Below are 21,268 nucleotides of genomic sequence, written 5' to 3'. Positions count from 1 at the left end.
ATGGGAGGGGTGGCGGGGGAATCTTGGGAACAAAGGGTTCTGCCAGATGCCTAACTTCCTGATGAAAAGAACTGGATGCTGTTTCTGGCATCCTGAGTGCTGTCCTCTAGTGAGAGAATATGAGCTTCGCAGAAGAGGAACAGAGAAATCCATGATGATTGTATACAGAAAAAGCTGAAACCCGAATGACTTGAATGTGCTGTAGTACTGATAAACTGCCCCCTTGCAGGATCCCTGCTGAAGCTGTATTCCCTGTTCTGATGTTATATGCCATTTAGAACCATAGGATAGGATTTAGAATTGTAGTATTAGCCAAGGTACTTGGTGTTGGAGTTATTTAGTTGGAGCCACTAGGCCAGTTCACACATAACGATAAGCCATGGTGCACATGCAGAGATTGGAAGATTAATAAATTACCATTATGATTGTTCTGAAAGGAACTGATAATTTTACTGTTGCTCAAAAGTAATTACAGTTGAGTTACTTTTTTAAAAAATGAGAGTGCCTACAAGGTGCTGGCTTTGGCTGCCGCACGTGTAAATAGCCTAAAACAATATTAAACAAACACATGCACACACACAGGGTAGTAGAATATTTTTTTAAGCCATAAGATAGCAGTGGTGGCCTCTCCGCTGGTATGGGAAGTGAGGAGAGAGGTAGAGGCCACTGCTCAGAGCTTTGTGCACCAAACCAAATGCACCCCCCCACACACACACTTTCTGTCTCTTTCAGCTGCAAGTGTCATCTCTGTAACTCAACCACCTCCCGAACCCTGCCCTGCCACCAACTAAGGTGTACCCACCTAAGAAAACATGTTCCCTTGGGGGTGCAAAAAAGTTAAAATACTGCAAATGCAGCAAAGTAGCCGGGGAGGGTGGCAGAGGCTGCTTCGTGCACGCACGCACGCACGCACGCACGCACGCACGCACGCACGCACGCACGCACGCACGCACGCACACACACACACACACACACACACACACACACACACACACACACGTCTCTCACCTCCACAGTTCTTTATCTCCATTCTACTGCTGCCTCCTTCATCCACATTCTTGCACTCTGGCTCCTTTTTCTCTCCACTGCACCCCCATCTTGGTCTCCACCTCTTCCCTTGTCACCTCCTAAACACCCACAGAGCATGAGGGAAGAGTGACATTGTGCAGAAGCCCATTTTGGGGCACATGAATTTCATTCACAAATCGGAGTAAAAGACTTCCCCTGCTCCCCTCCATAATGTCCAAAAGGAATGTTGGAAACGTTACAATTACACCTCAAAAATAATAAAATTATTACAATCAAACTGTAAAGAAACTACCCACTCGTTCCTCAAAAAAGTAATAAAGTACAAGTAATTTGTTTTTCATAACTAATTGTTTCTAAGCACTGTGCACACGTATGGCTTACTGGGATTGAGTATGCTCCTTAACATGGTCACTCTGGTTTTGGTCCTCCCCTGGGCTGGGCAAGGGCGACAACCAATGAAGCCTTGGCTTGTCATAACTGAACTGGGATTGTGATTTGCTTCTCCCTAACAAACCACTTTCATGTTGGCTACCAATTGTGCTTTATTAGGTGAAAACAAAGCACCATCCCAGGTTCTGATGTAATGGCGAGCCAAGATTTTGATGGCTTGTTGCTTGAGCCAGGGGAGGAACAGAACTGGAGCAATTAGAAGTGGTAGGGCTGCATGCGCTAGCATGTTGCTTGATCACAGCCATAATCTGGTGATTATCAGGATTATCTCGATCCCGATAAGCCATGGTTGGTGAAGTCACTGCATTTAGCATCAGCCAGAAGAAATCAGTGGAGAAAATTAATAAGGTGCTATGGAGTGGTATGTCACAAACCCACTGTTGAAAATGTAAGCAAGAGATGGGGGAGAGGAGGCATGGAAAAGGGACAGGATAATAGCCAGGTAGTGGGGCACCCTGAGACATTTTTCCAGACCAGTCACACAAAAGCTTGACCCTCCATATTCTCCTAGCTCCTGGCTATCCAGTATAGTTTCCTCAAGTGCCATAGGATCATTTGGCAAATGAAAAGGGTTAAGTCAGGGGACCCTGTGGCATGTGAAGAAATCAGCCTTCATAGGGGAGAGTGTTGTCATGATGTTGTTGTCATAGACTTTCCATGAGCATCTGTTGGGCTACTTTGAGACTAGAATGATGGACCGACCACATGGGCATTGGGCTCTTATGTTAGCCAGGGTCATACCAGTGGACATGGAACAGTTGCAATGGAGTTAGCTTCCTTTCGGGTTCTTCTTTGGACTTGGATTATTCATAAATAGACAATTTGATCTATAGAAGTAGTAAAAAAAAACAGTATTGTAAACTAAATTATACTGAGGACAAAATAGAAGAGATAAGGAAAATCCATTATTCAATCTCCCAGTATTTAATTTTTTTTTTACCTTAAATCACAAAGGGCTTCAGATTTTATCAGAAAAGGTGAGCAGGTAGGACATGCCTTTTTCCTGATCTAAGTCTCTTCTCCCCACCCCTGGGTGCTGCCACTGGGAGAGAAGAAAAAAGAAATGGCAGAGAGAAAATGTTAAGCCTCCCATTCCCCAGAGCAATTGCTGTGATCAAATTCAGAGCCAGACGCATACCCCCATGGCTCCTTTTATGTAAAAATTTAAATGCTGGCTTGGATCTCCTGCATCTCATGTATTTTGGCCTTAAATAAGTACAGAACATTACTGTTGATTTTCCCGCCTATGCTGCCACAGCTCCCAATTATGATCAGGGAAAGGCCACGGCGTCTGCCTTGCATGCAGAAGGTCCCAGGTTCAATCCCTGGCATCTCCAGGTAGGGCTGGAAGAGACTCTCTGTCTGAAATCCTGGAGAGTGGCTGCCAGTCAGTGTAGACAATACTGAGCTTAAAGATGTAAAATTTCCAGAAATTTTGAAGCCATGGAAAAACCTTTTTTTCAGAAAAAATGGAAATTTTCAGAAAAATTGAAAAAATGCAATATTATCACTTTTTACAGATTGAAAGTCACTTCATTACTTCAAGAACATCAAATGTAATTATGTACAAGTTGGTTTGGCATAAGATTATCACATTTAGTATATCAAAAGTACATTTTATTCAAACAATTATTACAAATTGAATTTACTTTTTTAAATTTTTACTACATTTTTTGTAACAAATGGATTTACAAGATCCTGAACTGTGTGGAACCTCTTTCATTTTGCCACTTTATGAGGAGCAGGTAAAAAACAATTAAAGAAAACAGAAGAAAACATCAGCATTAATAACAAAGAAAATTATTTGTCTCTGCTAGTCCTCCACAGTGTCAAGCAGACATAAAGCATCCATTCCCATAAAAAGAACTTAGAAAAAAAAGGGGGGGGGGACAGAGATTCAATGAAACATTTTATTCATCATGCTAAAATAAAACATTCCATAATCCATTTTTTTCAATTTTTCAGAAAAAAACAACAAAAAAGGCTTCGGGGAAAAATGTGTTTTTTTCCCATTTTCCCCCCAGGCTTTCATATCTGTAACTGAGCTAGATGAACCAAGGGCCTGACTCAGTATACGGCAGTCTTCCATGCTTAAGTCTGCATCCTGTTACCTTTTCTAAGTCATTAATTTTTCTCCCTTTGTGTCTTGTATAGTTCCTGCTGATTTTCCACAAAGCTGCAGCTGGAGAGCTTGAAGAAGACAGCGGTTTGATGGCTTTGGCAAAACTTTCTGAAATAGACGTTGCCCTTGAGGGAGTAAAAGGAGCCAAGAACTTCTTTGAAGCAAAGGTAGAAACAAGTGTATCTTAGAATCTGGTGATATGGGAGCAGGGGAGAGAGCGCTTACTAAAGGTTCAGCTGAAATACACTTTCTAGAAAGTAAGCCCCACTGAACATAGTTAGATTTACTTTTGAGTAACCATGCACAGGATTACGCTGCATGTCAGCTCCATGATACCATCTAGAGCACAAGTTGACATTTGTACCGGAAAGGTAATACACCTGCCAACTTTCCTGCTTTTACGGTAAGCCAGAGTGCTGTGTTAAAAGACAAAAATGCAACTGTTTTTCAGGTCAGGCGAAACTAAACTGGAACTGAGATTTGATGAATCGGATTTACTGAATGTATCTTCCATGTCCTGTGGCTCACTATGAAAACAATAGCTAGCTAGTGCTAGCTGGGGCTGATGTAATCCAAAATGCCTGAAGAGCATCAAGTTGGGAAAAGGCTATGCACCCCACTCTGCCGGTAATTCCACGTGTATGGCATGAGTCTTGTAATTGGCCAAGACCAATTGAAGATAACTGTTAATGCCAGATAACTTTTTTAAATCACAGTATTCCTGGTGCTTGGGCACAATATATTTTTCTCCTCAAATTAAATTACTCTATCATTTTACACTTAAGCAGGGTGACCACAACCAGTTAGGCACTTAACTATGCCAGAAGACTTTGAACCAAAGATAGCACTTGATTCACACCAAGATAGCTGACTCTGGTCACCCAGATAGAAGCATTAGCGTCATTGGGTGGACAAGATGTGGTATTAGGTATGTCGCCTAGTGCAGGCTGGAGAAATAGACTGTGACTTAACAGTCTGATGATTTGGATAGCTTGCAGCGGTTCACTCTCCATGTGTGCCTCTTCTGAACATCTGTGAGATGCAAGTATTACCAGTGTGCATACAGACATATGTAATATGACCAGTGAGGCCACTGTGGAAGCACACTAACCAGGGTTTGTTGAAAAGAACCATCCTTCCTCTTGAATAAGTTCAGGGGAATTTAGGTAGAGATGTGTGTCTGTAGTGGAAGCTGTCTGTGTACAACTTTGGCTGGAACTGGCGACCTCACAAAACCAGTTCCCTCCAAAGCATTTTTTCAACTATTCTGCATTTTGAGCATGGGAGGAAGCTAGCTTACACTGTGGGGAAAAATGTACTGTGACTCCTGAGTTTGTGTGTGTGTGTTTTGGTTATCTGTGTGCGTACACAAACTATTATTTTATTGGAAAAAGGGGTTTTGGATTTTTAAAGGGACGTCTGCTGTCAGTCCTGCAGTGTAGCTTGCCCAGCACATGTACGACAGTGGAGACCTGGCCGTCTAGGTGAAGTGAAAGAAGTTGCTAATGATGTAATACAGGGGTGGAGAACCTTTTTGACCTGGCGGGTCAGATCTTTATCACTCTATATCCCGTGGGCCAATTTTGGCAGGTGATCAGCCACCTGTCAATCATATGATGTCAAGTGACTGATAGGGGGCTGGTCCCACCCACCTGTCAAAGTTGACCTGCAGGGATGGGGGTGGGGAGTCTGCTTCACCAGTGCATTCTCCACAGGGAATGCACTAATGAAACAGCACCCAGCAGCGCTGAACTATGCCCCCATCAGCTGATGTCAACTAGTGATGTCAGCTGGTTGACAAGTGGATGTGGTTTGAGGGAAATGGCCTTGTTGGCCAGAGCGAACCCCCTGGCAGGCCAAGATGGGTCTGTAAGCCAGAGGTTGCCCATCCCTATCTCCATAGGGGGATGTAATCTATCTCCATCACTCAATCCTTTATCCTGTAACTTGTCTCCATCACTCAATCCTTTGTTTTACCTTTTTATTCTTGTATTTCTAGGTTCAAGCTTTGTCTTCAGCCAGTAAATTTGAGGCAGAGATAAAAGCAGAGCAAGATGAGCGAAAACGCGAGGAAGAGGAGAGAAGGCACCGCAGAGCAGCCTTCCGAGAACTCAAGTCAGCATTCAGTCAGTAACTGAGGCGACCCATTGGCCACCTGTGACTCTGTGTACATTCTTACACATTTTGCCTTTGATTAGACCCCAACCAGGAGAGGAAACAAAACTGATTTGAAGCCTCCCCCGCTTTTCTTTTCCTGAATCTCCTACGTAGATGCTGGGGGTATGTGTCATCCGCAGTGACATTCAGAATGATGCAAATGTCCAAAATGGTTCAAGCGACCCCTTTGTTGTTCTTAATGGGCATTGCTTAGAAGAATTAAAATGCCCTAATGCTGAAGCCCCAGGCAGAAGATTGAAGAACCTAATAACAGTGCGGACCACTTATATCTTGGTCAGAAAATATTCCCTGTCATTCTGAATGCCCCTGTCTCATAGCTCTGTGATTTTCCTTAGGCTTCCTTTCTGTATACTTTTTGGCTCCTCATTGATTTCTCAAAACCATTTCTTGCTTCCAAATAAGCAAGCACTTCTTCTAGGTATAGATCATATTTCTGTCATGTACAAATAAATGCCCCAATCCCTTCTGCATCCTTATTTTCCTCCTTATGCTCAGTGTCCTGGGGGGTGGGGAGAGGGAAGCAACAGCTTTCTGGGACAGCCCCAGTAAGGAGGGTAAGTGTCTGTTAGTCAATATTGGCTGAGATCCAAAGAGGTCCTTGAGTGAGTAGCAGGCACTTCCTCCACACCGCAATTTCTTGGGCAAGAGGTCCCCAATTTCTGCCAATTCCTTTCCCTCCAGCTGTACCTCCCATCCCCAGGCACATCTCCCATCATCTTTTGACACTCAGGAGCATTTTCAAGGAAACACAAAGTGGTGGAAAGAGGAGGCAGTAAAACCTTGCTGTGTGGACAGAACCCCACTTGTGCTTTTCTGGGTCCAAGCCATTTTTTTCCATTCTCATACAGATTCTGTTCAAAGGTACTTCAGTCACCATTCAGTTTTACCCTTTATATATATATAAATACAGTACCACCACTATTTAGCTTCTGCAAATGAAGCCCCTCTGAGCATTCCATCCTCAAAGCTCTATAACTGCCACCTTGGTAACAGCATTTGTATGTTGGCAGCTGATGAAGGCAGAAGCTGAAACGTTTTGTTAATATAATAAAAACCTCTGTTTGGTTAATCACAATTACGTTCATATGAACGTAATTGTGATTAACCAAACAGAGGTTTTTATTATATTAACAAAACGTTTCAACTTCCGCCTTCATCAGCTGCCAACATACACACACACAAATGACTGTACTTTTTGAGCAACAAATAGTACTACTATTCTGACTACTGTGGTCACATTCCACTGTATCCTTTGTGTGGGTCCATAGCTGGATGTTTTTCTAAGCCATTGGATTTTAAAAAGCAAGGAAACATCAATCAATAAGATGTTTAGGGAAGTGGATTAATGCAGATTGGGGGACATGATAGCTTTCCACCCCACAAATTATTAGACTTCTTGTGATCATGGGTGGGAATGCAACTGCTTCAATAGAGTTATCACTTGCATGAAACTGCCAATTCTGGCAGCTTATGCTTGCAAGAGGAAAAAGATTCCAAAAGCAGAAAGCAGCAAGTTACACTGCTCAACAGGCTTGTACTATATATATATTCAGAATTTACACTTGTGTATACACTTCTGCATATATAGAAAAGGAGAATGCCCTTTTACTTATCAAGCTTGTCTGATCATAAACTGGATGTCTCATCTTCATCTTTATTTTCACTTTTAGCTTTTTACACTGTGACACTAAACTGTGAGTGTGGAATAATAAAAGGGAGCCCATCTAATATTTAATAATGGGTGGGAAAATTGCTAAACAATTAAAACTGTATTTGCAAGTCCACAGATTATATTTGATAAAAATCACGTTTTAGTTTAAAATATTTATAATAAATGTTTTTATACATTACAAAAGTTTGGATTTTTCTTTTCTGTTGCTTTGTTATGCAAATAAAGCTTTTCTAACTTGCCAGAGGCTAACTTGAAATCCTTTATTGTGTCTCATCCTTCAGCAGTTCTTGGTCTGGATCTTTACTCTGAAAATAACCTAAAAGCCTTGACTGTAACAATTATTGAACTTCTGTTGGCACAGAATGATTGCCATGACAATACAATGCTTGGAACTACTCTCCTAAGCTATAAAAGAGGCTACTCCCTACAAATATGAGTCAAAATTAGTATGTGATTAATTCTCACCATACTAAGACTCTTCTGATGTGTTCACACGTTCTGATGAATGCCATCCATGCTTTGTTATTCTAATTGTTTTAATGTATTTTTGTTTCTGTCTTTGTAAACCACGTTGAGATTTATTTGAACTGGTAAGCAGTATCAATATATATTTAAATAAAATGATTATTTTTTCAGACGTTCTAGAGCTGGGGTGGGAATCTGTGTTCCTCCAGATGTTAGAGAGCAGCTAAGAGAGGGAGGAGCCCCAGGCTGCTTAAGAGGCAGCAGTGAGACCACTCTTTAAGAAACTCTCATTGGACCTGGTTGATCTGAAAAACTATAGGCCAATTACAAATATTCCGTAAGTAAGGTTCCTGTGCAGGTGATGGTTGACTAACTCCAGGCATTCTTGGATGAGACAGATCTTCTAGGTCCATTTCAGCCAGGGCTTTGGCCTGGTTTGGCATTCAGATTGCCTTGGCTGCCTTGTGACCTGTGCCAGGAGAAAGATGCAGAGTATATCCCTGTTGCTACTCCTTGACATATTGGTGGCTTTTGAGAACACTAACCATGGTACCTTTCTTGAAGCGGCTGCTCAGGCTGGGAGTTCGAGGCACTGCTTCATGGTGGTTCTGCTCTTACCTGGACAGCTGGCTCAAGAAGATGGTGCTTGGGGGATGTTGCTCAGCCCCATGGAATCTCCAGTATGGAATTCTGCAGGGCTCAATTTTATCCCTTATGCTGTTTAACATATACATGAAATTGTTGAGTGGAGTCATCTGACATTTTGGAATGTGTTGCTACTGATATTCTGCCAGTAGTGTAGTGGCAAATTCAGAAGTGCAGGCTCCATGAGTCCTCACAACCATGCCCCCACCGAGAATGAGATCTTGTTAATGCCTTCTCCCACAACAATAGACACCACTAGGAGCCAATAAGCATGAAAGGAGAGAGTGTCAGCTACTGAAGAGAGTCTTCTCAATGGCCGACTCACCTCCTTTCACTCATAGGCTCCAGTCATCAGGAAAGAACAAGGAAGCATGTTGGAAGACTCTTCTTAGAGGCTAACACACTTCGCTTTCATGCTGATCAGCTTGTAGGATGCTGGAGACATAGGGACCCTACTGGGACCCTGCTCCCAAAAAAGTAAGAGGTCTAAGACCCCCTGGGACCCTAGATGACTACACCACTGCTGATGACATGCAGTTATCTCGCCTTTACAGCTCAAGCAGGTGTGGTGGTGGATATGCTGCACTGGTATCTGGATGAGTCAAACTAAATCTCAGTCCAGACAAAAATGATATTCAGGTGGTTCCTCTGACTGGATGAATGAGATGCAGCCTGTTCTGAATAGGTTCATGTTTCCCCCTAAGGAGCAGGGGTGCAGCTTGGATCCAGCATTGTCATTGGGAGGCCCAGGTGACCTCTGTGACCTGACTATTTAAACTGATGGCCCACCTGCAACTTTATCTGGATGGGGTAGCTTTATAACAGTTGTCTATGTTCTGATAACTTCTGGACTGGATTACCGCAATATGTTGTATATGAGGCTGTCTTTGAAGACTTCAGAAACGTACATTAGTGTGTAACATGGAGCACAGACAGTTAAACAAAAACAGGAAGGCAGGAACATAGGACACAGATTCTGATCTGACTGCACTGACTATCAATTAGTTTTCAGACTCAGTTCAAAGCATTTATCTTGACCTTTAAAGCCCTGTACAGCTTGGGGACCCAATACCCAAAGGGCTATCTCTTTCCATGTGAACCTATCCAGACACTGCATTTTTTGTCTGAGGCTTTTTTCTCCAAAAGAAGCATGAAGAGTGGTGGCCAGAGAACAGGTCTTTTCTGTAAATAGACTCTTATCTTTGGAGCACTCGCCCCATGGAGGCTCACCTGGCACCAGCTTGACTATTTCAGTGTCAGGTAAAAAATGTTTTTATTCTCCCAGGTGTATGGGTAGCTTTAACAGTGACTTAATCCAGGTTTTAGTGTTTGTATAATTGTTACTCTGTTGATGTTGTGCATTGTTTATGATTATTATGCTTTATTGTATTATATATATTGTAAATCGCTTTGAGACTTATGTTAAAGCAGTGTCTAACCAATCCTCACTGAATATTGTCCATGGCGGCTGGGGTTGATAGGAGTCCAACGACATCTGGAGAGTTGCTGGTTCTCTATCCTTCCTCTAGGGAGTCTATGAATAACTAATGTCATAGATCCAACTTTTTAAAAAAAAAATAGGGTAAAAATAGAGTTGTGGGTAAAATTCCTATGAAATGATCCAGATCAATATGCCACTTCTGGAGCTATTTGTGTGGTTCGGGAATGGGACATTTTCAATCAGGCAACTACAAAATATTTTATGCAGGAAATGAGAAATTAAGAAATGGGGTTGCTTTAATAGTGAGAAGTGATGTAGCAAAAGCAATTAAGAGCTATAACACAAGGTCTGAGCTAATTATATCACTGAGATTTAATGGGAAATCTATTACTATAACCATCATCCAAGTCTACACTCCAACAGCAAATACAGAAGAAGAGGAATTGCGAGAGATTTTATGCAGAAGTACAGGAGGAAATTGATCACACACCAAAACAAGATGTTCTGATAATAATGGGGGATTGTAATGCAAAAGTAGGGAACAGAGAAGAACTAGAAATTGTGGGGAAATGGAGCTTAGGAGGGAGAAATGAAGCAAGAGAAAGACTGAATTCTGTGAAGCCAGTAATTTGTTTCTCACAAACACATTTTTTGAGCAACCGAAAAGACGACTGTACATGTGGATATCACCAAATGGGCAATATAGGAATCAAATTGATTATATCATTAGAAGCAGAAAATGAAGTTCTGTACTTTCTGCGAAAACCAGACCAGGAGCAGACTGTGGTACAGATTATGAACTGGTAATGTTGAAAATCAGAGTAAAGCTAAAGAAGAACAACAATCATAAAGCCAAAATACAATTTAAATAACATCCCAGAAGGATAAGGAACAGATTTGAGGCTTTAAATTTAGTTGACAGAGAACCAGAAGAACTATGGAGTGAAATCGGAGACATTATCAGGGAAGAATGCAAAACGACAATACCTGTAGTTAAAAAGAAAGACCTCAGATGACTGAAAAAACTCTTAAAATGGTTAAAGAGAGAAGCAAAAGGAGATAGAAACACGGTCAGAACCCTAAATGCAACAATACAGTGACTAGTATGTAGGGACAAAGAAAACTATTATAATGGTTATTGTACAGAAATAGAAGAGGACAACAACAAGGATAGAACAAGAGCCCTATTCCAAAAGATTAGAGAAATTAAAGGGAAATTTAAACCAAGGGTATTTGAATTATATCCCGCTCTTCCTCCTAGCAGATTATTCCCCTGTTGAATAATCAACAGGGGAACACACTGACTGACCAAGATGAAATAAAAGGAAGATGGAAGCAATACAATGAAGAACTCTATAAAAGAGATGCAAGGATGACAAATTCATTCACGGAGGAACTGTATGAGGAAGAACCAGAAATTTTAGAATGTGAGGTGAAAGCTGCTCTTAAAATACTTGGAAGAAACAAATCACCAGGAACAGATGGCATACCAATAGAGTTGCTACAAGGTACTGAGACTGAATCTGTCCAAAATTTGACAAAAATTTGTCAAGAAATATGGAAAACTAAACAATGGGCCACAGACTGGAAGCGTTCAATATATATCTCAATTCCAAAGAAAGGGGATCCCAGAGAATGCAGTAGTTATCAAACTATTGCCTTAATATCCCATGCAAGTAAAGTAATGCTCAAGATTCTACAACAAAGGCTCTTATCATATGTGGAGTGAGAAATGCCAGATGTCCAAGCTGGATTTAGAAAGGGAAGAGGCACCAGAGATCATATTGCAAATATACGTTGGATAATGGAACGGACCAAGGAATTTCAGAAGGATATCACCCTGTGCTTGATAGATTACAGCAAAGCCTTTGACTGTGTAGATCATGAAAAACTATGGAATGCTTTAAAAGAAATGGGGGTGCCACAGCATCTGATTGTCCTAATGCACAACCTATACTCTGGACAGGAGGCTACTATAAGGACAGAATATGGAGAAACCGATTCATTCCCCATCGGAAAGGATGACAGACGGGGTGTATTTTATCACCCTATTTGTTTAATTTATATGCAGAACATATCATATGGAAAGTGGGATTGGACCAAGACGAAGGAGGTGTGAAAACTGGAGGGAGAAATATCAATAATTTAATATATGCAGATGATACCATAGTCAGCAGAAACCAGTAATGATTTGAAACGAATGCTGGGGAACGTTAAAGAGAAAAGCACAAAAGCAGGACTACAGCTGAACATCAAAAAGACTAAATAATGACAACAGAAGATTTATGTAACTTAAAAGTTGACAATTAGGACATTGAACTTGTCAAGGATTCTCAATATCTTGGCACAGTCATTAACCAAAATGGAGACTATAGTAAAGAAATCATAAGAAGGCTAGGACTGGGGAGGGCAGCTGTGAGAGAACTAGAAAAGGTCTTCAAATGCAAAGATGTATCACTGAGCACTAATTTCAGGATAATTCAGACCATGGCATTTCCAATCTGTGTATGGATGTGAAAGCTGGACAGTGAAAAAAGCAGATAAAAGAAACACCCACTCATTTGAAATGTGGTGTTATTTATTTATTTTATTTATTTAATTACATTTCTAAACCGCCCTATAGCAACAAGCTCTCAGGGCGGTGTACAACAAGATAAAACCACAATTAAAATACAAGCAAGTGTAGATTATAAAACATATTAAAAACAAAATTAAAATACAACTAAAAATAAAAAATACAATAAAATTAAATTTAAAATTAACATTAAATTAAGGTTAAAATGCCTGGGCAAAGAGGTAGGTTTTTACCTGGCGCCGAAAGGATAACAAAGAAGGTGCCAGGCGTATCTCATCTGGGAGGGCATTCCATAATTCGGGGGCCACCACTGAAAAGGCCCTAGATCTAGATCTAGTTGCTGATCTCCGGGTCTCCTTATGAGTTGGGACCCGGAGAAGGGCCTTAGCTGTAGAGGATAACTTTGCACATACCATAGATTACAAAAAAGAAAATAATTGGGTGTTAGAACATATTAAACCAGAACTATCAGTAGAAGCTAAAATGATGAATCTGAGGTTATCGCGAGAAGACAGGATTCACTAGAAAAGACAATAATGCTGAGGAAAACAGAAGGGAGTAGAAAAAGAGGAAGACCAAACAAGAAATGGATTGATTCCATAAAGGAAGCCACAGACATGAACTTACAAGATCTGAACAGGGTGGTTCACGACAGATGGTATTGGAGGTTGCTGATTCACAGGGTCGCCATAAGTCATAATCAACTTAAGGCACATAACAACAAATTCAGGGAAAGACAGTGGCTGCTGGGGTATGAATCTGGGTTAATAATAGCCTGGCTTGTTTCAAAGCTGTTAATCATTGGTTCCTGGTTTGGATGAAATGGGGAAATTATTGTTTGTTTATAAGAATATATATAAACTGATAATTCATTAAAAATGTGGTGTGCAATAAAATAATTAAAACAAAATTTTACAATCTATAGTTAATGGCATACTTCCCTCCTGTTCTGTTTGCTAGCTTTTTTGTATCTACTTTTTAAGCTGAGGCAATAATAGTTCAAACACAGCCAGTCTAAAAGTCTCATGTTTTTAATCCTTTTTTTTAATTAGAGAAGAAGCACTATGCAATTTACTCTTTCCTATTGTGATTGCCTTTGAGGTTGCCTGAATAGAAAAGAAGAAAGTAGAAGGCTATCAGAAAGGATGAAGTGTAAATTATAGGATGTTTAATTGAGGATTCTTGGTCTGCAACTTTGCTTTATTAAAATAAGAACAGGATGTGTTGCTTACATTCCTTTTGTTTGAGCACCACCTACAGGACAGTCTCTGAACTATTACTGCTCTTGGAGAACGATCACAAATGTTAAACAGCAATAGTATGAGAAGAGCAGAGAGGTAGGAGCAAAGCAAGTTCCTCTTTAAATTATTTCTGCAGGTGCTATTCTGCTTTTGCTGATAGTTGTAGGATAGATGTTGCATTATTTCCAGTTTTAAGTGGCAAAGCTGGCCAACTAATACAGCATCCAAATTTCCCAATGGTATCTTAATTCCAGAACTTGGAAGTTACTTTTTTGAACTACAGCTCCCATCAGCCTTATCCAGTGGCCATGTTGCCTAGGGCTGATGGGAGTTGTAGTTCAAAAAAGTAACTTTTCCAAGCTCTGCTTAATTCTCCAGTGGAGCTAATACAGGGACATCTAGGCCTAATTACTTCTGTTCCTGACTCATTATTTATTTCTGGGATTTATACATTGCTTCTGAAGCAACATTGTAGCATGGCCAATGACAAAAAATGTGGTTTTGAGTTTTAGGCTGGGAACTGATTAAAAACATGTGCTTTGCTTACTTTTTGAATGAATGAAATGGTACGAAATAACAATTGCACTATGTGAACCAAGTCAGATGGCCTCCATGTCAACCATACTTCTGTTTGTCTGGATTAAGTTTTCAGGGTTTTGTTTTTTTTGTCCTACATAACTTCCAGTGACTCAGCCCTTCTACTGCCTATCTCTCAGGAATTAGCAGTGCCACCTCAACACGGTGCCCCCAATCCCCATCCCCTCGCAATATGTACGTGGGAATACCTATTCTTGGGAGATCCATTTTACTGTTGTTGTTGTTATGTGCCTTCAAGTCAACTACGACTTATGGTGGCCCTATGAATCAGTGACCTGTCCAACTTTGACATTCCCTTTCTAAATCAATCTTGGACATCTGGCATTTCTTGCTCCATATATGCTGTAAAGTACCTGGAGAGCTTCGGCTATGGGGTGGTATATAAATGTAATAAATAAATAAATAAATGGTAAGAGCCTTTGCTGTAGAATCTTGAGCATTACTTGCATGGGATATTAAGGCAATAGTTTGATAATTACGGCATTCCCTGGGATACCCTTTCTTTGGAATTGGGATGTATATGGAATGCTTCCAGTCTGTGGGCCATTGTTTAGTTTTCCATATTTGTTGACAATTTTTTGTCAAAATTTGGACAGATTCAGTCTCAGTAGCTTGTAGCAATTCTGTTGGTATGCCATCTGTTCCTGGTGATTTGTTTCTTCCAAGTATTTTAAGTATTTCACCTCACATTTTAAAATTTCTGGTTCTTCATCATACGGTTCCTCCATGAATGAATCTGTCATCCTGGCATCTCTTTTATAGAGTGGAATAATACTGGAATAATGTATGGTGGGAATGTGGCCTGTGTGTGTTCTATAACACAGAGGTGAAAGCTGTTTGGTGTGCAGTAAATGTATATTTACTGTAAAGTAAATAATAGTTCTATAAATAATTTCAGACCAGACCCTCCTTGGTTATCTCCCACGATGTCTCATTTGTGTTTGATACTTTTCCCCTGTCCCTGCACTGCCACCCGTGAGTTCCTGACTTTCAGCAACGAGCAATAAAATACCATGGTGTTAATACAAGTTAAGCAATGTGCTGGAGGAAGATACAAAACTAGGTAGGGAAGATAGGTTTAAGCAACAGCTGCACTTGTGGCATGCAAGTGAGAGGGTTTCAGGGCAATTTTTCTGCAAGTTGGGTATAGGGATCCTTGGGACTCTGACTCATTGCCAAAGCACTTAGACTGCATGCATCTTTTTCTACTGCTGTGCTTTTTAAACAAGATAAATTCATGCTAGCAAAAATCCTTTCACTGTCTACTTAATATGAGGCACCTTTTAGCATGAGGCCTTCAAAGCAGCTTATAACGAAAATGAAATAATACAGCATAATAAGAAAACACATAGCAACCATCCATCTTACTTTTAACAGCAGTATTCTGGGGAAGCCTGTGCAATTAAAAATATTTCTCAGAAGGTAAACTTATCTTCACATCTCCTACAGAGTGTAATGAAGGTGTGCTGCCCAGTTCCCTGGAGAAGGTATGCCGCAGCGTAAGTGCCAACACCAGGAAAGCTGCATTTCTAGTAGGGGCTATATTTCACCTCAGACAGTGACAGCACCCGAAGCACCATCGCTCCAAAAGACCCTCACATTCATGTGGGTGTGATATGTATGGGGGGAAACATTTCCCTAAAAGTCCTGCAGCCAGGCAGTTAAAAGGCTTTAAAGGTGAAACCCACCATTTTGGATTTAGTCTGGAAACAAACAAGTGTAGTTCACTACCACAAGAGGTAGTGCTGTGCCTCCACTATCACAGGCAGTATGCCCCTGAATACCAGTTACTAGAAATCACAGGAGGGAGGAGTGCTGTTGCACTCAGGTTATGCTTGAGGGCTCCTCACCTGGGCATCTGGTTGGCCACTATGGAAACAGTGTGCTGGACTATATGGGCCCTTGGCTTGACCCAGCAGGGCTCTTATGTTCTAATGGAGAAGGGGTGTTTATGTGATCTCTGCAACTAACACCAGACCAAAAGATGTGCCCCTGCATTCTGGAGCAGCAGAAGTCTCTGCACTGTCTTCAAGAGGAGCCCTACATAAAGCATATTAGTCAAATTGCTAGAGTGTGCACACTAGTGGCCAGGCTCTTTATCTGTGAAAGATAAAGGTCCATGGTGTTGGAAGTATCTATTTTATTGGGGAGTCCTCTGTTTCCAGAGAGCTCATATTCGATTCAACCTTATTCCTGAAGATAGAACCATGGACTAGTCTGTCCCCCCAGTCAACCTGTCTAATACATATATTGTACTATGAACATAGAGTGGGTTACACTGTACAGAGATTGCATTTTGTTGTTTGTATTGCATTTTATTACTTCTTGATACCAGCCCGGAACAATATGAGGAAGCCCAGGATAGAAATATTTCAAATAAACAAGCTGTAGAGATAGTATACACATATTGAATAACAGTAACGTTGCATGCTATAGTGAAGGAAAATAGCAAGTGGTGTGCGTGGTCAATTTGTTCTAGTATATTTTTCTTCCAGACTCAAATATCATAATCTGATACTGAGCATGAGCAAAACCCATCTGCTGAGTCACTTTATTTCAGCTTTTATCCTGCACAAGGCAAATAACAGCATAAGACAAATTAAAACAGCAGCAACAAAGCACTATAATGTGTGTAACTAATTTTGTTGGGTGGGAGAGTCATTTGGGGAATATAAGATGGACCCCTTGCCCCCTTGTTTTTTTATTGATATCTGAGGGTTATCTTTAGAGATACCTTTGAGACTGTATTTTCAGAGATATATTCTGTTGTGGCCTCTGTTCTTAGCATACAGAAACAAAGCTACTAATTCAGAGCAATTTTTTTTAAAAAAGGCCCAATGTATGTACTGTAAGCCAATTACAGTCTCTAGTAAGGAGGAGTAGAGGTTACATTGATGGATTTTTTGTTGTTTTCATGTTTTGATTGAAAGTGTTCTATTGTTAATTTGATTTTATATTTGAAGTACCCTGCCCTGGGTTATTTATTTGATGAAGTGTGGGTTAAAAATGTAATAGAATGAATGAATAAAAATCCTTCACATTTTATGGAGATTTAGAGAGAACAGCTCTTCCAAATCAGATGTGCCTTCAGAATGCAGCAATCAATGGAAACAGGTGTATTTTGTTTGATAATGGGGTCCACTGAAATAAAAATGGAAGTAGAGGTGTGGAGACAGAGTTGTCCCACAGAAACGTTATTGCAACAAACCACTCTCTCGAGCTTCCACACCAGCAGTGACTGCAGGTATATAATGGGCTATTTTTACTTGGATTCTCAGTGGTAAGGGAAAATCTGGAACGAATGTAAAACACTTGCACACATAACCAGTAGTGATTCTACAACAAACTCCTCTCTCAAAGCAGCCTCAGTTGAACTGTTTGTAGAGCACCCTTAATGGAAGATATATGGGAAAGCACCTGTGCCTTGCTCCCCAAAATGGTCTGAGTTAGGAGTAATGGATGGGTTCTTATGGAGCTGGAAGATACTTGGAAACATTCACCATCACCACCACTGATTATTCATCTCCATTCATTTTACTCACACTATAGGGGAGAAGGAACTGTTATGTATTATTTTGTACAGAATCAATACTAAAATAATAACCCTTCTAGAGTTTACAAGAAGTGGATGGTATATATTTAATTTGTGAATATCTTTTTGCAGTGATTTAACAATAAAGAGTAACAATAAGAATACATATAAAAGTAGTTTTCAAGTCCAGTACTGATGGAGTAAAAATATCCACTTATTTATTCTTAAACTTCAAATATACATGAAGACATTGTGGATATTATTTTATATTTTGGTATGGGTCTGCTTCTGCCTTGTTGCTCCTGTGGCCATGGCCTTGTTAAAATTGGAATTTGATGGTCAAGGTCCACCACTGTCCCTAACATAGGTAAAAGGGCATCCACTCAGGATTATTTTAACAGAATATTTACATCTTAATGCAATTTAATCCACCCACCTGTATTTTGCAGTCCGAGAGGAAGAATAAAATCAGGGCAACGTTTCTTCCCAATCTTTGCCTGTGTGTGGTGCAAAAATCCTAATCTGTGTTAGCAATTGAGGGTCAAGGGTTGCCTGGGTTATTACTCAAAAATGAAAGGAGTTATGGATGAGATGCTCATCTGCAATCGTGATGGTGAACACAGAGTCAGGAGTGACAGTTAACTTTGCTTAATTGAGCATTACTTGTGGATGGTTTCTGTTTGCTTAATTTGGTTCAATAAAAACAGGGTGCAGGAGAGTCTGTCTGTTGTAAGGGCTTAGTCTACACCAGAATTTACTGTGTGTTTGCAACTGTTTGCATTCCCATTTAAGTATGTAGTCCACATGACATTAATCTCCATGGTTTCCCCCTGTACATTTGGGTTTACCCGATATGGGGTTAATCTGATAAAATGAGATAAACTGGGTCCCAAACCGCTCCACTTGGTGTCACAGACTATTTGTTTGTGTTTTGGGGTGGGTGGATCAGTTGCCACTTTCTGCTACTCCCCTTTCCATGCCCACTACTCCCTCAATGCTTTCATTTCTTTTCCAGCAGTGCTCCTGTTTCTGGCATGCTCTGTAGCCATATCTGTATCTATACATTTTGATCTTTAAGATTTGCACAAAACCCTAGAACTGCACAAGCACACCACATTATTATTTTTTTTATACCAGATATACTGGGCAGCAATCTGAAAAATGTGTGCTGCTGTCTTGGCTGAGAATTTACAATTGCTTTTCCCACTGCCCTTGGGTGGAGGTAGCCCTATATATTTTAAATTTTGATCACTCAGATTTGCACAAAATCAGAAAACTGCACAAGCAAATGACATTAATAATTTCTACACCAGATATTGTGCAGTAATTGGAAAAGCGTATGCTGAGAATTTGCAATTGCTTTCATTTATTTTCTAGCCATGCTCCTAATTATTTCTGGTCAATTCAGAGCACAGCCATATGTATTTTTTCTTTCGATCCTTCACATTTGCACAAAACTAGAAACTGCACAAACAAGTTTACAATTGCCCGGCTGTATGCTTTTGCGCCCTTCCACCATGCATGCCCTGTTGGTTTTTAATCAGCATAACTGCATCAACAAATTAGAAGGCAAGGATGAAGACAAAAGGGAATGACCTCTACTATGAACCAGAAAGACCAATATGTTAATTGTTTTATATCAAATACAGATTCAAAAGTGTTTTGAGTGTAGACTACTCCAGTCAAATCTGAATGGGGGAAAAGTGGCTTAACAGCTAAATAATGCTCAAATGTGGACAAGCATTAAGATGAGGGAGACCCAAGTTCAAATATCTCCACAGCCGTGAAGCTCCTCAGGTTAGTCATCGAGTCTGCTACACACCATACGCTGAAAGCACATGACTCCCCCCCAAAGAATCTTGGGAACTGTAGTTCATCCCTCACAGCTACAATTCTCAGCACCGGAAACAAACTAGAGTTCCGAGGATTCTTTGGAAGAAGTCATGTACGTTCAGTGTTTGTATGCAGACAGTCTACCTCGCAGGGTTGTTGTATAGATAAAACGGGGCGGGAGGAACTGTCCTGGGCTCCATGATAGCCTTGCAACTTAAATAACAAGCGCATGGTCTGGTCTTACCTCAAACGGTTGAGGATTTATATATCACCCAAAACACATCCCATGGATAGTCGAGCAACAATTTACGGCGCTGGTGTGGTGCCTCCTTGGAAGCACCAAACTGCAGGGGACACTCGAGATCACGTACGATTCCCCCCAACTATTCTCTCACAGGGGCAAGGAGAGTAGAACAAGGATAGACTTTCCTCCCTCGGTGTACGCTTGTGGACGGGACGGTCGAGATTCTAATGGGTGTATTAGTGAGACTACGTAGGGACCAATTTGTGTGTGTGCGTGTGTGAGAGAGAGACTAGATAACCCTGCATAAGTAACACAGAGTGAAACGACGCAGCCGGCTTACTTGAGGCTCCAGCTTTCTCGTTCCGAGATGAACGAGGGGACAAAGCGTTGTTCTTCCTACCGGAGCCGCCGCCGTTGGCGCTCACGCTCTAGATTGCTTCTTCGCTAAACCAGCCCGTTTTTCTCGTCCCCAGCCTGCGGGGGAAGGGGTGGAGTCACGGCAGGGAGGTCACATGACCTTGCGTGGCGGCGTAGCAGCCATCTTGTGTTGTTGGGGCTGAGGATTGGCTTTGGATCCGAGAGACTCTCTGTCCGCGACCTCAGGTAAACTGACACTTGGTAGTCCTACACCTTCCCTTTCGGGCGCGACCTGTTGTTGGGTTTACGCTTTCCCCTCTGGTGTTGTGGTTGTCCTGTTGTCGCGGTCCTTCCGTGTGAACGTGCCTAGGCCTCTTGCCAAGCACCGGCCTCCCTTATGTCTCGTGTCCGGAGAAGTGCATGGGAGGCGAGGAGAACGGGCTTGAGCCTGGCGTTCAGGGTTGTCAGCTATGGCGTGGGCTACTGGGTTGCTTGCAGTGCACGGACGAGTGGAGGGAAGGTTTGGTGGGTTTGGATCTGTCTTGGCTCAGGCCTGACACCAGACAGATGTGGGCCTTTTCTTTCTCCATGCGGCATATTGGCAGAAACTGCCGGTCTGGGTAGGTGGGTGATACTGAGCTACTCCTTGGCAGGTAGCTACAGAGAAGAGAGTAATTACACCCAGCCCCTATGTCTTTTCCCCGCGATCATTCCCTCTTCGCCCTGTGCAACTCGTTCTGTAGGAGTGTATCCTTCTTTTCCTGTTCCATGGTCGTAACTGGTCAACCCCAGGAGGGAAGGACGGCGTCAGCAGCTCTTCCTAATGAGCCGATTAGTTGAACACAAGTACTTGCACTCAATATATGTGTAACTATGATTAGGGTATT

The 21,268-nt window shown here is 41.3% G+C and overlaps 2 protein-coding genes and 1 long non-coding RNA gene across 6 annotated transcripts in view; 2 read left to right on the top strand and 1 right to left on the bottom strand.

Moving 5' to 3' along the window:
* Positions 1 to 6,841, top strand: part of EFHD1 (EF-hand domain family member D1) — a 46,954-nt gene extending 40,113 nt beyond the window's left edge. For both annotated transcript variants that reach the window (XM_061636469.1, XM_061636470.1), the window contains exons 3-4: positions 3,634 to 3,768; positions 5,601 to 6,841. In XM_061636469.1, coding sequence (XP_061492453.1) covers positions 3,634 to 3,768; positions 5,601 to 5,735 — 270 coding nt within the window. In that variant the 3' untranslated portion in view covers positions 5,736 to 6,841. The remainder of the gene's footprint in view (positions 1 to 3,633; positions 3,769 to 5,600) is intronic.
* Positions 953 to 20,573, bottom strand: LOC133389220 (uncharacterized). The gene is made up of 3 exons (XR_009764043.1): positions 20,365 to 20,573; positions 2,420 to 2,521; positions 953 to 2,306 (listed from the first exon to the last, which is right to left on the bottom strand). It is a non-coding gene; the product is annotated as an uncharacterized LOC133389220 (long non-coding RNA).
* GIGYF2 (GRB10 interacting GYF protein 2) overlaps positions 20,531 to 21,268 on the top strand; it is a 125,040-nt gene continuing 124,302 nt past the window's right edge. For all 3 annotated transcript variants that reach the window (XM_061636463.1, XM_061636464.1, XM_061636461.1), the window contains exon 1: positions 20,531 to 20,627. The gene's annotated coding sequence lies outside the window, so the exon portion shown is untranslated. The remainder of the gene's footprint in view (positions 20,628 to 21,268) is intronic.

This window comes from Rhineura floridana, chromosome 7 (genome assembly GCF_030035675.1).
Source record: "Rhineura floridana isolate rRhiFlo1 chromosome 7, rRhiFlo1.hap2, whole genome shotgun sequence".
NCBI classification, from domain to species: domain Eukaryota; kingdom Metazoa; phylum Chordata; class Lepidosauria; order Squamata; family Rhineuridae; genus Rhineura; species Rhineura floridana.
The sequence above is the reverse complement of the archived record's forward strand: the minus strand, read 5'-3'. Positions and strand labels throughout refer to the sequence as shown.